The sequence below is a fragment of the Mustelus asterias genome, chromosome 18, assembly GCF_964213995.1.
Source record: "Mustelus asterias chromosome 18, sMusAst1.hap1.1, whole genome shotgun sequence".
Classification (NCBI taxonomy): domain Eukaryota; kingdom Metazoa; phylum Chordata; class Chondrichthyes; order Carcharhiniformes; family Triakidae; genus Mustelus; species Mustelus asterias.
The window spans coordinates 17,864,062-17,881,262 of NC_135818.1; the positions used below are offsets into that span (position 1 = coordinate 17,864,062).

Genomic DNA, 17,201 nt, shown 5'->3' on the forward strand with positions numbered 1-17,201 from the left:
TAAAGCACTGGTTAGGCCCCATTTGGAGTACTGTGAGCAATTTTGGGCCCCACACCTCAGGAAGGACATACTGGCACTGGAGCGGGTCCAGCGGAGATTCACACGGATGATCCCAGGAATGGTAGGCCTGACATACGATGAACGTCTGAGGATCGTGGGATTATATTCATTGGAGTTTAGGAGGTTGAGGGGAGATCTGATAGAAACTTACAAGATAATGAACGGCTTAGATAGGATGGACGTAGGGAAGTTGTTTCCATTAACAGGGGAGACTAGGACGCGGGGGCACAGCCTTAGAATAAAAGGGAGTCACTTTAGAACAGAGATGAGGAGAAATTTCTTCAGCCAGAGAGTGGTGGGTCTGTGGAATTCATTGCCACAGAGGGCTGTGGAGGCCGAGACGTTGAGCGTCTTCAAGACAGAAATTGATAAATTCTTGATTTCTCGAGGAATTAAGGGCTATGGGGAGAGAGCGGGTAAATGGAGTTGAAATCAACCATGATTGAATGGTGGAGTGGACTCGATGGGCCGAATGGCCTTACTTCCGCTCCTATGTCTTATGGTCTTATGGTAATTCACCAAAGATCCTTAGACAGAACCTTCCAAACCCACAACCACTTCCAAGGGCAGCAGATAAATGGGAACCCCACCACCTGCAAGTTCCCCTCCGAGTCACTCACCATCCTGACTTAGAAATAGATTGGCCGTTCCTTCGCAGTCGCTGGGTCAAAACCCTGGAATTCCCTCCCTAACGGTCAACCCACAGCACGTCGACTGCAGCGATTCAAGAAGGCAGCTCACCACCATGTTTTCAAGGGCAAGTAAGGATGGGCAATAAATGCTGGCCAGGCAGAGACGCCCGTGTCTCACGACTGAATTTTAAAAAAATTATTCTCTTTCTCTACTGCCTGAGTACCGAAGGCAAACAGATTTTGCTGAGTTTGTATTTGCGTTGTGGCCTGTCCATTAAACACAATTGGCTGTGTATGAAATATATGCAGTGGGAGTAAAGGTAGTGACAAATAATGCCAGGTGTGATATTGGAGCTGCTTTATGACGAATCTATACACATGGCTTTGAATTAGATTGCTTTCATACAAAGTTGTGAGTGTGAGTGTGTGTGTGAGAGTGTGTGTGTTGGAGTGTGTGTGCGTGTGTTGTGTGTGTTATGTGAGTGTGTGTATGTGTGTGTGTGTTGTGTGTTTTATGTGTGTGTGTGTGAGTGTGTGTGCGTGTGTTGTGTGTGTTATGTGAGTGTGTGTGTGTGTATGTGTGTGCGCGTGCGTGTGAATGAGTGTGTGTGTGAGTATGTGTGTGTCTGTGTGTGTATGTGAGTGTGTGTGTGTGTGTGTGTGAGTGCGTGTGAGTGTGAGTGCGTGTGTGTGCGTGTGTGTGCATGTGTGTGTGTGCGTGTGTGTGCATGTGTGTGTGTGTGTGCGTGTGTGTGTGTCTGTGTGTGTGCATGTGAGTGTATGTGTATGTGAGTGTGTGTATGTGTGTGTGTTGTGTGTGTTATGTGTGTGTGTGAGTGTGTGTGTGTGTGCGTGTGTGTCTGTGTGTGTGTGAGTGTGTGTCTGTGTGTGTGTGAGTGTGTGTGTGAGTGTGAGTGTGTGTGTGAGTGTGTGTGTGTGAGTGTGTGTCTGTGTGTGTGTGAGTGTATGTCTGTGTGTGTGTGAGTGTGTGTGTGTGTGTGTTTCCACACACGTGTAGGTTTGATATAATTGTGCATAATTTTAGTAACAGGAATTGAAGCTGATGTGTTGAACTTGTCTAACCAAAGTCATGTTTTGCAAGATATCCTATTATATAAGACACCTACCTTAGCAGCGTGGGCTGTGTAATACATGTAACGAATGAATAGGTCTGCACTGACAGATCGCTGAGTCAGTGCAATGCCAGGGTTAGGTCCCTGGGCTGCGCTCACTTTGCTGTCCTGAGTCAACTGGCAAGCAGTGCTGGAAAGGTGAATCAAAGTTCAAGAGATGCCCAAGATGATTGCCATCCAGTGGTTAGCACTGCTGCCTCAGAGCGCCAGGGACCCAGGTTCGTTTCTGGCCTTGGGTGACTGTCTGTGTGAGTTTACAAGTTCTTCCCATGTCGATGTGGGTTTCCTCCGGGTGCTCTGGTTTCCTCCCACAATCCAAAGATGTGCAGGTTAGGTGGATTGGCCATGGTAAATGTGTGGGGTTATGAGGATAGGATAAGATACTCTGTCAGAGAGTCGGCGTAGAATCAATGGGCTGAATGGCCTCCTTCTGCACTGTAGGGATTCATAGAATCATAGAATCCCTATAGCACAGAAAGAGGTCATTTGCCTCATTGAGCATGCACTGACAACAATCCCACCCAGGCCCTATCGCCATAACATCTTTACCCTGCTAATCTCCCTGACACTAAGGGACAATTCAGTATGGCCATTTAACCTAATCCGCACATCTTTGGAGTGTGGGAGGAAACCGGAGCACCCGGAGGAAACCCACACAGACACGGGGAGAATGTGCAGACTCCACACAGACAGTGGCTGAGGCTGGAATTGAACCCGGGTCCCTGGCGCTGTGAGGCAGCAGTGCTGTGTCATTGTGTCATTCTATAACCCCACTAGAAAGCGCGGATGTGCAGGCAGTGGCGGAGTGATCTTGTCACTGCACTAGTAATCCAGAGACCCACGGGGACCTGACCCGTGGCAGATGGTGGAATTCAAATTCAATAAAATTCTGGGATTAAAAGTGCAATGATGACCATGAAACCGTAAAAACCCATCTGGCTCACTGATGTCCTTTAGCGGAGGAAATCCGCTCCTGGTCTGGTCTACATGTGACTCCAGATCCACAGCAATGTGGTTGACTCTTAACTGCCCAGTACAAAGATATGTAGAGAAACAGTGTTGGGGAAGTGGGGAGGCTGCAGAAGGACTTGGGCAGGCTAGGAGAGTGGGCAAAGGAGTGGCAGATGGAGTACAATGTGGGAAAGTGTGAGGTTATACACTTTAGTCGGAATAGAGGCGTAGATTATTTTCTAGATGCGGAAAGGCTTCAGAAATCTGAAGCACAAAGGGATTTGAGAGTCCTGGTTCAAGACTCCCTTAAGGTTAACTTGCAGGTTCAGTTGGCAGTTAGGCAGGCAAACTCAATGTTAGTATTCATTTCTAGAGGGCTAGAATACAAAGAACAATACAGCACAGGAACAGGCCCTTCGGCCCTCCAAGCCCGTGCCGCTCCCTGGTCCAACTAGACCATTCTTTTGTATCCCTCCATTCCCACTCCGTTCATATGGCTATCTAGATAAGTCTTAAACGTTCCCAGTGTGTCCGCCTCCACCACCTTGCCTGGCAACACATTCCAGGCCCCCACCACCCTCTGTGTAAAATATGTCCTTCTGATATCTGTGTTAAACCTCCCCCCCTTCACCTTGAACCTATGACCCCTCATGAACGTCACCACCGACCTGGGGAAAAGCTTCCCACCGTTCACCCTATCTATGCCTTTCATAATTTTATACACCTCTATTAAGTCTCCCCTCATCCTCCGTCTTTCCAGGGAGAACAACCCCAGTTTACCCAATCTCTCCTCATAACTAAGCCCCTCCATACCAGGCAACATCCTGGTAAACCTCCTCTGTACTCTTTCCAAAGCCTCCACGTCCTTCTGGTAGTGTGGCGACCAGAACTGGACGCAGTATTCCAAATGCGGCCGAACCAACGTTCTATACATCTGCAACATCAGACCCCAACTTTTATACTCTATGCCCCATCCTATAAAGGCAAGCATGCCATATGCCTTCTTCACCACCTTCTCCACCTGTGACGTCACCTTCAAGGATCTGTAGACTTGCACACCCAGGTCCCTCTGTGTATCTACACCCTTTATGGTTCTGCCATTTATCGTATAGCTCCTCCCAACATTATTTCTACCAAAATGCATCACTTCGCATTGATCAGGATTGAACTCCATCTGCCATTTCTTTGCCCAAATTTCCAGCCTATCTATATCCTTCTGTAGCTTCTGACAATGCTCCTCACTATCTGCAAGTCCTGCCAATTTTGTGTCGTCCGCAAACTTACTGATCACCCCAGTTACACCTTCTTCCAGATCGTTTCTATAAATCACAAACAGCAGAGGTCCCAATACAGAGCCCTGCGGAACACCACTAGTCACAGGCCTCCAGCCGGAAAAAGACCTTTCCACTACCACCCTCTGTCTTCTGTGACCAAGCCAGTTCTCCACCCATCTAGCCACCTCCCCCTTTATCCCATGAGATCCAACCTTTTTCACCAGCCTACCATGAGGGACTTTGTCAAACGCTTTACTAAAGTCCATATAGACGACATCCACGGCCCTTCCCTCATCAACCATTCTGGTGACTTCTTCAAAAAACTCCACCAGGTTAGTGAGGCATGACCTCCCTCTCACAAAACCATGCTGACTATCGTTAATGAGTTTATTCCTTTCTAAATGCGCATACATCCTATCTCTAAGAATCTTCTCCAACAACTTCCCCACCACGGACGTCAAGCTCACCGGCCTATAATTACCCGGGTTATCCTTCCTACCCTTCTTAAATAACGGGAGCACATTAGCTATCCTCCAATCCTCTGGGACCTCACCTGCGCCCAGTGACGAGACAAAGATTTGCGTCAGAGGCCCAGCGATTTCATCTCTCGTCTCCCTGAGCAGCCTTGGATAGATTCCATCAGGCCCTGGGGATTTGTCAGTCTTTGTATTCTCTAACAAACCTAACACTTCCTCCCTTGTAATGGAGATTTTCTCCAACGGCTCAACACTCCCCTCCGAGACACTCCCAGTCAACACATCCCTCTCCTTTGTGAATACCGACGCAAAGTATTCATTTAGGATCTCCCCTACTTCTTTGGGCTCCAAGCATAATTCCCCACTTTTGTCCCTGAGAGGTCCGATTTTTTCCCTGACAACCCTTTTGTTCCTAACGTATGAATAAAATGCTTTGGGATTCTCCTTAATCCTGTCTGCCAAGGACATTTCGTGACCCCTTTTTGCCCTTCTAATTCCCCGTTTGAGTTCCTTCCTACTTTCTTTGTACTCTTGTAATACAAGAGCAGGGATGTACTGCTGAGGCTGTATAAGGTTCTGGTCAGACCCCATTTGGAATATTGTGAGCAGTTTTGGGCTCCAAACCTAAGGAAGGATGTGCTGGCCTTGGAAAGGGTCCAGAGAAGGTTCACAAGAATGATTCCAAGAATGAAGGGTTTGTCATATGAGGAACGGTTGAGGAGTATGGGTCTATGTTCGATGGAGTTTAGAAGGATGAGGGGGGGATCTAATTGAAACTTATAGAATATTGAGAGGCCTGGATAGAATGGACGTGGAGAGGATGTTTCCACTAGTGGGAGAGGCTAGAACTCGAGGGCACAACCCCAGAATGAAGGGACGCTCCTTTACAACTGAGATGAGAAGGAATTTCTTCAGCCAGAGGGTGGTGAATCTGTGGAACTCATTGCCACAGAGCGCTGTGGAGGCCAGGTCATCGAGTGTCTTTAAGGCAGAGATAGATAGGTTCTTGATTAATAAGGGGATCGGGGTGACAGAGAGAAGACAGGAGAATGGGGATGAGAATCATATCAGCCATGATTGAATGGCGGAGCAGATCCGATGGGCCGAATGGCCTAATTCTGCTCCTATATTTTATGGTCTATGGACAATAAATGCTGGCCTAGCCATCATGTTGTCTATAGCGCAAACAAAATTCAGAACCCACTCTTTCTGCAGAACTGACAGTCCATTATAACCTGCTTCTGCAAAAGTGGATCTTCAGCAATAACAGAAATAAAATAAAGCGTTGATCCAGGATGAAGCTTATGTGCTTGTCAAAAGCACATGTTTTTGATAGAATTATTATTCACCACCAGCTGTATAACCAGTTTTTATACAAAAACGTTCTCGTGTTGCATGGGCTTGGTTGGGGGAAAGGTGGTCCATGGAATTTTTAGAACACAGAAGGGGGCCTCAAAAGTAAAAAGGTGGAGAATCTCTACTGGAATCAACTGGAATTCATTGAGGTTGTAACTGGTAGAGTTGACCAGGGAGAACCAGTGGATATTGTTTATTTAGACTTTCAGAAGGCTTTCGACAAGGTCTCACATAGCGGATTGTTACTATGTAAAGTTGAAGCGCATGGGATTACGTGTTGAGGTGGATAGAAAGTTGAATAGCAGACAGGAAGCAACAAATCGGAATAAATGGGTTTTTTTCCGATTGGCTGTCAGTGACTAGTGGAGTACCACAGGGATCTGTGCTAGGACTCCAACTGTTCACATTATATGTTAATGGTTTGGAAAAGGGAACTCAACGTATTATCTCCAAATTTGAAGATGATACAAAGTTGGGTGGCAAGGTGAGCTGTGAGGAGGATGCAGAGATGCTTCAGCGTGATTTGGACAGGCTGAGTGAGTGGGCAAATGCATGGCAGATGCAGTATAATGTGGATAAATGTGAGGTTATTGGTAGCAAAAATAGAAAGACAGATTATTGTTTGAATGGATGCAAATTGAGAGAGGTAGATGCTCAGCAAGACCTTGGAGTCCTCGTGCATCAGTCACTGAAAGTAAGCGCGCAGGTACAGCAGGCAGTGAAGAAGGCAAATGGTATATTGGCCTTCATAGCGAGAGAATTTGAAGATAGGAATAGGGATGCTTTACTGCAATTGTATAGGGAGTTGGTGAGGCCACAGTGGAGTATTGTGTGCAGTTTTGGTGTCCTTATCTGAGGAAGGGTGTCCTTGCTACAGAGGGAGTACAGCAAAGTTTACCAGGCTGATTCCTGGGATGGCAGGTCTGTCATATGAGGAGAGACTAAATTGGTTAGGATTATATTCATTGGAGTTCAGAAGAGTGAGCGGGGATCTCATAGAAACTTAGAAAATTCTAACAGGATTAGACAGGATAGATTCAGAAAGAATGTTCCCAATGGTGGGGGAGTCCAGAACTAAGGGTCATAGTTTGAGGATAAGGGGTAAACCTTTTAGAACTGAGGTGAGAAGACATTTTTTTCACCTAGAGAATCTGGGAATTCACTCCCACAGAAAGTAGTTGAGGCCAGAACATTGTCTGATTTCAAGAAGAAATTAGATATAGTTCTTGGTTCTAAAGGGATCATAGGATATGGGAGAAAGGCAGGATCAGGGTATTAAATTTGATGATCAGCCATGGTCATAATGAATGGCGGAACAGGCTCAAAGGGCTGAATGGCCTACTCCTGCCTTTAGTTTCTATGTATGTTTCTATGTAAAACATCTTACATTCCTTGCTCTACAGGCAACTGTATTTCATCCTTGTAAATGCAAACCTGGCAGCTAAAGAATTGATAATTGCCCACAGCAGAGTCATTGACAGGACAAACAGGTTAAAGCTAGGAGAGTCGCTGCTTACAATAAGCAAACTCCTCGTTTAGAGTGCTTTTTTCTTACAAGAAAGATCAATAGTGATCATGATGATGGAGAAGATTAATGGAATGTACCTAGTCACAGTGCTGGTAATGTTAGAAGGCACCCAGTTGAACAGAAATATTGTGCTATTTAGCTGTAGATCATTACATTTAGACATACTTGTGTGTTTTTTCTTCAACATTTACGGGATGTGGGTGTTGCTGCTACGGCTGGCATTAATTCCCTATCCCTAATTGATCTTGAGAAGATAAATATGTAAATTAGAAAGAAGCAATGAGAGACACGGCACAGTGTCACAGTGGTTAGCTCTGTTGCCTCACAGCGCCAGGGACCCGGGTTCAATTCCGGCCTCGGGTCACTGTCTGTGTGTGGAGTTTGTACGCTCTCCCCATGTCTGCGTGGGTTTGCTTTGGTTTCCTCCCACAGTCCAAAGATGTGTGGGTTAGGTTGATTGGCTATGCTAAATTGACACTTTTGTCAGGGTGATTAGCAGGGTAAATATTAGGGGTTACGGGAATAGGGCCTGGTTGGGACTGTGGTCGGTGCAGACTCGGTGGGCCAAATGGCCTCCTTCTGCACTGCAGGGATTCTATGACAAGGGCGCATTTATGCAGCACCTTTTACAACCTCAAGTTTCCCCCACTAATAATTTACTTTCTAAAATGTCGTCACTTTAATTTTTGCACAGCAAGACCCCACAGTGACAATCAGATGAATAACTGTTTACTGCGTTGATGGTGTTGGTTTAAAGTAAAGGATAGCCAAGGAACAGGGGAAATTCCCCTGTTCTTCTTTGAGACATCCATGGGATCTTTGACATCCACCTATTCAGGGGAAGGAGGCCTCATTTAGCGGCTGACGTGAAAAATTGCACCTCCAACCTTGCTGCACTGAAATGTGAGGCGAGGTTATACATCCGTGTTGTCACTGGTCCAAGACTTAGAGCAGGTCAAAGCAATGGTGTGGTTTTAACTGGCATGGTAAGGCATTCTATTTGAGAGGTTCAGTGACAAGGCAGGAACCCTGTTTAGGATGGCACGGTGGCGCAGTGGTTAGCACTGCTGCCATAGCGCCAGGGACCCGGGTTCAATTCCGGCCTCAGGTCACTGTCTGTGTGGAGTTTGCACATTTTCCCCGTGTCTGTGCGGGTTTCCTCAGGGTGCACCGGGTTCCTCTTACAATCAAAAGTTTAGGTTGATTGGCCGTGCTAAATTGACGCTTAGTATCAGGAAGATTAGCAGGGCAAATACGTGAGGTTACTGGGATAGGACCTGGGTGGGATTGTTGTCGGTGTAGGTTCGATGGGCCGAATGGCCTCTATCAGAGGGTTGGCGCAGACTCGATGGGCCGAAGACCTCCTTCTGCATTGCAGGGATTCTATTCTATGACCATTGTGTAGTGATTCTGGGAGGCCACTATAAATTTCTTTCATTTATTTCAGCAATGGATTCAACCTGGTGAGACACTCTATTTAAGCTGCTGAAAAAAAATTAGCTGCCCACTGTTGATCTCTTTCCCTGTCACCATGATGCGTAAGGTCAGCTAGGATGGGGCAATATCCAGACCCTTCGAGAATGACAGTGGAGTTAATTGGAGCTGTTTCTGAGTTGTGTTCACATATTCTTTGCTGCAAGACGGTGCCTGCTCACATAACAGAACATCAACGAGATTCAGAGCAGAAAATCTTTTTTTTCACTGCTGGTTGAAGACTAAGTGTTAGCCAGGACCTCAGGCAGAACTCCCATACTCTTCTAAATCCCAAGAAATAGTGTCCCAGCATCGCTTATTTCTACCCAAGAGGGCCAATGAGAATGTTTTGTTTAATGCCTTGTCCTAAAAGATGGCACTTGTAATTGTCCCTTCTTTAGTGCGTTGAAATGTCAGCTAGAGTTTGTGCTTTAACCTGCTGATTCAGAGACACCTGACAATGTAAGTAAATTGACAGAATGATTGCTTGTCTAGAACTGCTTGGATCTCTGGCCAGAGTCTGCTTTTTCCATAGAAAGAGGCCACTTGGCCTATCCTGTCTGTGCTGACTTGAAAAAAGCAAGCCACCCAGCTTAATCCTACCTCCCAACATTTGGTTACAGGCACTTCAGATTCATGTCCAGATACCTTTTAAATGAGCTGTTTCTGCCTCTACCAGCTTTTCAGGCAGTGAGCTCCAGACCCCTACCATGATCTGGGTGAAAAAGGTTGTCCTCATCTCCCCATTTGGCATGTCCACTATAACTCTCACCCATTTTGACAGATGCACCATAGCAAGCTTTCGTTCCGGATATATCACAGCTTGGTATGGCTCCTGTTCTGACCAAGACCGCAAGAAACTACAAAGGGTCGTGAATGTAGCCCAGTCCATCATTCAAACCAGCCTCCCATCCATTGACTCTGTCTACACTTCCCGCTGCCTCGGCAAAGCAGCCAGCATAATTAAGGACCCCACGCATCCCGGACATTCTCTCTCCCACCTTCTTCCGTCGGGAAAAAGATACAAAAGTCTGAAAACACGTACCAACCGACTCAAAAGACAGCTTCTTCCCTGCTGCCATCAGACTTATTAATGGAACTATCATATATGAAGCTGTTCTTTCTAACCTACCTGTAACTGCAACACCATATTCCGCACCCTCTTTCCTTCTCTATGTACTTTATGAACAGTATGTTTTATCTGTATAATACGCAAGAAACAACACTTTTCACTGCATAAAGTTTTATTTATTAGTCACAAGTCGGCTTACATTAACACTGCAATGAAGTTACTGTTAAAGTCCCCTAGTCGCCACACTCAAGCGCCTGTTCAGTACACTGAGGGAGAATTTAGCATGGCCAATGCACCTAACCAACACGTCTTTTTGGAGTGTGGGAGGAAACCGGATCACCCAGAGGAAACCCACACAGACACAGGCAGAACGTGCAAACTCCACACAGTGACCCAATGCTGGGAATTGAACCTCGGTCCTGGTGCTTGGAGGCATCGGTGCTAACCACCGCAATAAATGTGACAATAATAAATCAAATCAAAATAATGCTTCTAATCACTTAGCAACTGTAAAATGAAGAGGGTTTATAAAAAATCTGGCCATTTCTTTAATATCCTCCAATCCAACAATTCCTGGAGATCTCTGCAAAGAGCCATCCCAGCCTCTCACTCCGGCCCCCCCCCGAGCATCTCTAATTTTCTTTGCTCCACCACGTATGGTCTTACCTTCAGTTTGCTAAGCACAAGAGTTCTGAACTTCCCTCCTTCCCACCTATTCCTTCAAATTCATCTTTGGCCAAGCTATTGATCACCTGTCCGAATATCTCCTCCCTTGGCTCCGTGTCAGACCCTACTTGCTAAAACCTAGGGATGCTTCATACGCTAAAGGCACAACTTGTTGTTTGGCGACGTTCTTTCAAAGAAAGCAGGAACAACAGAAGCCAAAGGACTGAGGGTTTGCGGCTCATGAGATCGTCTGCTCATGGTGCTGCGAGGTTGAAAAAAAGATCCAGGCATGAAACGATTATTTGTAATTGTAAACCACGCATTTATTGAGGGCTCAAGCACAATGCCTTCCAGACCGTAGAAAGCTTGCAAAAGCGGAGAGGCAGAAAGGTACATGCATCAAACCTAGTCAGTGTTAATCCGAGAGATTAATACAAGGGGAAGACAGCTGCAAAATGTTGAAGAAGAAACCTCCCTCTGTGAAAGGGACTGGCTCACATTGGACCCACAGGACTATTCAAACTGGAAATGGCACCATGATGCAGGAATTTTCACTTTCCGACAGCACGCTACAGTTGTTATTGTGAAAGTGCCATACCGCTGATGAGTACAAGATACCCGGAGTAGGTTTTGACTGAGGCACTCCGTACAAGTTAAAATATCCTTTCCTGTTCTGACGAGTTCTGGGCCAGCAACAAAGTCTGAGTACCCGATATTTAAACCCCGCCAACAATAGCAAATGGCTGAATTCCAGGTGATTTGGTTATGATAGAAGCTCCAATGGCTATCCCCCATTATGCACTGATGCCTCTTCCATGTAGAAGATTCCCTATTCATGTGGTACAAAGATTTTATTTAAAAATGAAAATTGAGGTTATTTTTTAGTAAAAGCCTAATTTAAAAATGTGTGTTGGTCAACATTGTACAATGTTAGTTACATTTGCAAAGCTGCTCTCTGATACCTGAATCTGTTCCCTGATAACAGGTCAGAAACTAGCCTTAGTGTTTTATTTATCAGTTCATCACTTCAGCATCACTCTCCACCTTCACGAATTTAATAACAGGAGCTTGCGATCCTTCCCAGCAGATTGATGCACATTTTCTCAATGATCCCTGTTCAGTCTTGAGAAACAAATGCAAAACAAAAATGGAGGATTGAGTTGCATAGGCCTTCACGTCAATTCAATCTTCAAGTCCTCCCCGTACTTGCGGATGAGCTTACTGTGATTGTGATCCACAGACCACAGGGGTGGAAGGTGCCGGGGCCGCATGTAATCCAGGAAGTGCTGTCGCCAGCATTTCTCCAAAGCCATAAGGGCTTGGAGCCCACCAGCAGCACAAGACTGCGTCACCTTCAGACCATGAGGGATGTAGCTCTCGTTGAATATCCTGAGAGAGAGAGAGAGAGAGAAGCTGGTTGAACCATCAGCAGATACACATTGTTATTCTTCCATATATCAAACTCCAAATACATATTAAAATGTTATGGACATACATGAAGTAGAATGTTATACATGGTTATGCTAACATGTTTGATGATGGAGAATAAACGCCAGTTTGGCCAAATGGCCCGTTTCTGTGATGTAACACCAAGATAAGTAGGAAAGCAAGTTATCAAAAGGAGGTAGAGAAAGTCTGCAAACCAAATTGATTCCAAGGATTAAAGAGTTGAGAGATTAAACAGTTTGGGTTTGTACTCGCTAGAGTTTAGAAGGTTGAGAGGGGATCTGATCGAGGTATCTAAAATTATAAAGGGATTGATAAAGTAAATGTAGACCAAATGTTTCCCCTTGTGGGGCAATCTCGAACAAGAGGTCACAGGTATAGGTTGCGAGGTGGTAGATTTCAAACTGAGATGAGGAGCAACTACTTCTCGCAGAGAGTGGTGAATCTGTGGAACTCGCTGCCCCATAGTGCGGTGGAGTCTGAATCTTTGAATGGTTTCAAGAAGGAGATGGATATATTACTAAAACAAAAGGATAAAGAGATATGGGGAACAGGAAGGGAGAGATCAGCCACGATCTGATTGAATGGCAGAGCAGGCTCGAAGAGCTGAATTTGCCTACTTCTGCTCCTAATTCCTATGTTCCTATAGAGTTAAGTGAGTGGACAAATATTTAGCAGATGGTGGATAATGTGGGTAAATATGAACTTGTTCACTTTGGACAGGGAGAATAGTAAAGCAGTATACCATTTAAATGGATAAAGGTTGTAGAGTTCAATGGTACAGAGGGATCTAGGTGTCCTATCAAATGAATCATATTGGCCTGTAACTTTGAAACTTCCAGGCATTGTAACTGGGGAATATCCCAAAGGTGCACCTAAAAACATCAGTCCCCTCCCCCCACCCGGAGGTCCCCAGGTAAGGATACCCCAGCAGTTGCTCGCGATGTTCAAACTTCTGTTAGACAATTGCCCTGCAATCAGAACTGGAGCAGCATGGTGGCACAGTGGTTAGCACTGCTACCTCACAGCGCCAGGGACCTGGGTTCGATTCCCGGCTTGGGTCACTGTACGGAGTTTGCACGTTCTCCTTGTGTCTGTGTGTGTTTCCTCCGGGTGCTCCGGTTTCCTCCCAGAGTCTGAAAGACGTGCTGGTTAGGCGCATTGGGCATGCTAAATTCTCCCTCAGTGTACGCCGGAGTGTGGCGACTAGGGGATTTTCACAGTAACTTCATTGCAGTGCTAATGTAAGCCTACTTGTGACACTAATAATTTATCTTTCCTATGTGTTGGTCTGGCTCGGTGGCGGACTCTCACCCTAGAGTCAAAGGTCATGGATTTATGTTCCACTCAACAACGTGAACAAATGATCCAGGCTAACAACCGAGTGAGAACTGTTGAAATTCTGCACTATTGCAAGATCTTGGCCATCCTTTGGGTGAGACACTAAAAACAGGGCTTTGTCTGTCCTCTGAGGTAGAAATAAAAGATTCTATCACACTATTGAAAGAACAGGGCTGTTCACCCTGTGTCTTGGCCAACATTCAACCCTCATCCAGCACGAGGATAGGTTATCTGGTGATTATCACACTGCTGTTCATGGGACCTTGGCGTGTGCAAACTGGCTGCCAAATTTGCCGTAATTGCAACAGTGCCAATGGTGAATATACTTCAACTGTTCTGAAGCATATTGGAATACCCTGAGGTCATGAAAAGCTCTTTGAAAACAGGAGCTTTTCCCTGCACAAATTGAAGATTTTTCCCCCAATGTAAAGTGGAGGAATTTATATTTATCACTAACGCTTCTTTCTGTGGGAAACAGAACGAACCAATACAGGACAGCAATTGGTAGAGGTCGGTTAGGTGATGTTTTACCAAAATCTAAAGTAAATATAAAAGGATTGACTCCAAATCCAATACCCATCTCCTCAAATCTGATCGAGTTAACTGTTTCCTCATGTCTCAGTGCACATGAACAAAATGGAATTTAAATGGTGAGCATGGGAGTCAGAATGAATACTTATAGTCCAACAACAGAGTGGAGCCTCACTTATCGGGAGACACACATAAATTGCATAATCTTTGATCTTTTTTCATGAAGCTGTAGGTTTGCCCTGGTCCCTCCATGTCGACACTATAGTTAAGAAAGCTCACCAGCGCTTCTACTTTCTCAGAAGGCTAAGGAAATTTGGCACGGCTGCTACGACTCTTAACAATTTTTACAGATGCACCATAAAAAACATCCTTTCCAGATGTATCACAGCTTGGTATGGTTCCTACTCCAAAACAGGACTGCACGAAACTACAAAGGATTGTGAATGTAGCCCAGTCCATCACACAAACCAGCCTCCCATCCGTTGACTCCGTCTACACTTCCCGCTGCCTCAGGAAAGCAGCCAGCATAATCAAGGACCCCACGCACCCCAGACATTTTCTTTTCTACCTTCTTCCGTTGGGAAAAAGATACAAAAGTCTGAGGTCACGTACCAACCGACTCAAGAACAGCTTCTTCCCTGTTGCCATCAGATTTTTGAATGGACCTACATGATATTAAGTTGATCTTTCTCTACACCCTAGCTACGACTGTAACACTATATTCTGCACCCTCTCCTTTCCTTCTCCGCTATGTACTCTATGAACGGCATGACATGTGACAATAATAAATCTAATTAAGTCAAAAATTTTCCACTCTGCGCTCCTGTTGTTCAAGGAGGGGAAGCAAACAATTGAAAAGCTTAATCCTACATTCTCTCTGTGTCTGCGTGGGTTTCCTCTGGGCGCTCCGGTTTCCTCTCTCAGTCCAAAGATGTGTAGGTTAGGTGGATTGGCCATGCTAAATCGCCCCTTAGTGTCAGGGGGACTAGTAGGGTAAATGCATGGGGTTATGGGGATAGGGCCTGGGTGGGATTGTGGTCAGCGCAGGCTCAATAGGCTGAATGGCCTCCTTCTGCACTGTAGGGATTCTGTGATTCTGTGGTTCTTAGCTGCACCAAAAACTGTTCACTCACCAATCCTGAGCTCACTGACTTCATCAACTCCGAGTCTGCTGTTCTCCTGATTTTAAAAATCATCATGCTGATCTTCAAATCTCGCTCCATGGTCTCACCCCTTTGTAACTCTTGTAACCTTCTCCAAATACCCTTGGGGTCTCTGCTTTCAATCAATTCCGGCAAATTGCCAGATTCCAAGGTTCCACCAATGGCTGCCATGCCTTCGGATGTCTGAGCTCTGGAATTCCCTCCCTAAGCCTCTGCGCCACTCTCACTCCTTAACCAATCATCACGCAAACCAGCCTCCCATCCATTGGCTCTGTCTACACTTCCTGCTGCCTCGGCAAAGCAGCCAGCATAATTAAAGACCCCACGCACCCCAGACATTCTCTCTTCCACCTTCTCCCGTCAGGAAAAAGGTACAAAAGTCTGAGGTCACGTACCAACCGACTCAAGCACAGCTTCTTCCCTGCTGCTGTCAAACCTTTGAATGGACCTACCTTGCATTAAGTTGGCCTTTCTCTACACCCTAGGTATGACTGTAACACTACATTCTGCACTCTCTCATTTCCTTCTCTATGAATGGTATGCTTTGTCTGTATAGCACACGAGGAACAATACTTTTCACTGTATACTAATACGTGACAATAATAAATCAAATCAAAACCAATCGTTAAAGTCCTCATCTTATAGACCAATCTTCCGATCACCTGTCCTAAATTTTGCTTGTTAAACACCTTAGTAACGTTGTTACCACGTTTAAGGCACAATTTAATTGCCAGATGTTTGTGGCAATTTTTTTTATTCATTCGTGGGACATGGGAGTTGCTGGCTGGCCAGCATTTATTGCCCATCCTTAGTTGCCCGAGGGCAGTTGAGAGTCAACCACATTGCTGTGGTTCTGGAGTCACATGTAGGCCAGACCGGGTAAGGGTGACAGATTTCTTTCCCTAAAGGACATTAGTGAACCAGATGGGTTTTTCCGACAATCGACAATGGTTTCATGGTCATCAGCAAATTCTTAATTCCAGACTTTTTTTTATTGAATTCAAATTTGCACCATCTTCCGTGGCGGGATTCGAACCCTGGTCCTCAGAACATTAGCTGAGTTTCTGGATTAATAGTCTAGCGACAAGGCCATTGCCTTCCGCACTGAACATTTGGAATCAAGATTTTTCTCACCGGGTTTCCAGCGATGCTCCCTCTTCCAGGATTTCTCTAGTCACTGTCTCCACACCATAGAAAGCCTTTAGGATGCCCTCCAGTTCTTCCCTCCGAGCCTCAGGCAGGCTTTCGGCATGCAACAAGGCCCGTGCTCCGGAACGCACCTGCCTGCGGTCTGGGTCCTCCAGCAGACGGATACTTTCCTCACAACCGATTGGTGCACCAAACTCCTTGGCTAGCCGCTGCTTTAGGACATTGTCATAATAATTTGAGGTGGCATGGCAGGCAGTACACAGGAGCAGGACATCGTGAGAATTGTGGTCTTTCATCTGGAGCGGGAAATGTCTTCGATATTCATGGGGAACAATGTTCTTCCTGAAGAAACACAAATCGTTGCAACTACTTATCTAAAGTCCAGTGGAAACCATTATGTACGTTACATAAAGTGACATAAGAAGTCTGGGCCAGAATGGGGACGATTGGGTAATTCTCCCATCAATCACATGTCAAGCCACTGGGATTAATTTTACATAATCCTTGTACTCATCACCTTTGCGCTTATTGAGCTGTATTGACATTCGATCTGGCAACACCGCAAAAAAATCATACCTCTTTTCAAATGTCTCACTTCTCCTGTTGTCCTCCAGCTCCACAAGCCTCGAAGATCTCCATTTTAATAACATTTTGACCTCTTACACATTTTTGATTATCATCTTTCCACCAGTGTGGCTGGCCCTCGGTTGTCTAGGCCCTCAGCTATGGAATTCTTTTCCCTCCGTGCCTCTCCTTCTCTCTCATCCTTTAAGGCTCTCCTTAAAATCCTAGCTCTTTGACTAAGACTTTGGTTACTGTGGCAACAGGAGTTCAGAGGCCTGGAGCACCCGAGCTTATCCAGTAAACAAGCTGAGCTGTGTCCACCATTGACAGCTGTATCCATTATTGACAGCTGTGTCTTCAACTGTCTGGGCCCTAAAGCTCTGAAA

The 17,201-nt window shown here is 45.6% G+C and overlaps 1 protein-coding gene across 2 annotated transcripts in view; it reads right to left on the minus strand.

Moving 5' to 3' along the window:
• Nucleotides 1–10,113: 10,113 nt before the first annotated feature.
• exd2 (exonuclease 3'-5' domain containing 2) overlaps nucleotides 10,114–17,201 on the minus strand; it is a 39,625-nt gene continuing 32,537 nt past the window's right edge. For both annotated transcript variants that reach the window (XM_078233459.1, XM_078233458.1), the window contains exons 7-8: nucleotides 16,237–16,593; nucleotides 10,114–12,010 (exon numbers count right to left, since the gene is read on the minus strand). In XM_078233459.1, the coding sequence (XP_078089585.1) occupies nucleotides 11,794–12,010; nucleotides 16,237–16,593 (574 nt within the window). In that variant the 3' untranslated portion in view covers nucleotides 10,114–11,793. The remainder of the gene's footprint in view (nucleotides 12,011–16,236; nucleotides 16,594–17,201) is intronic.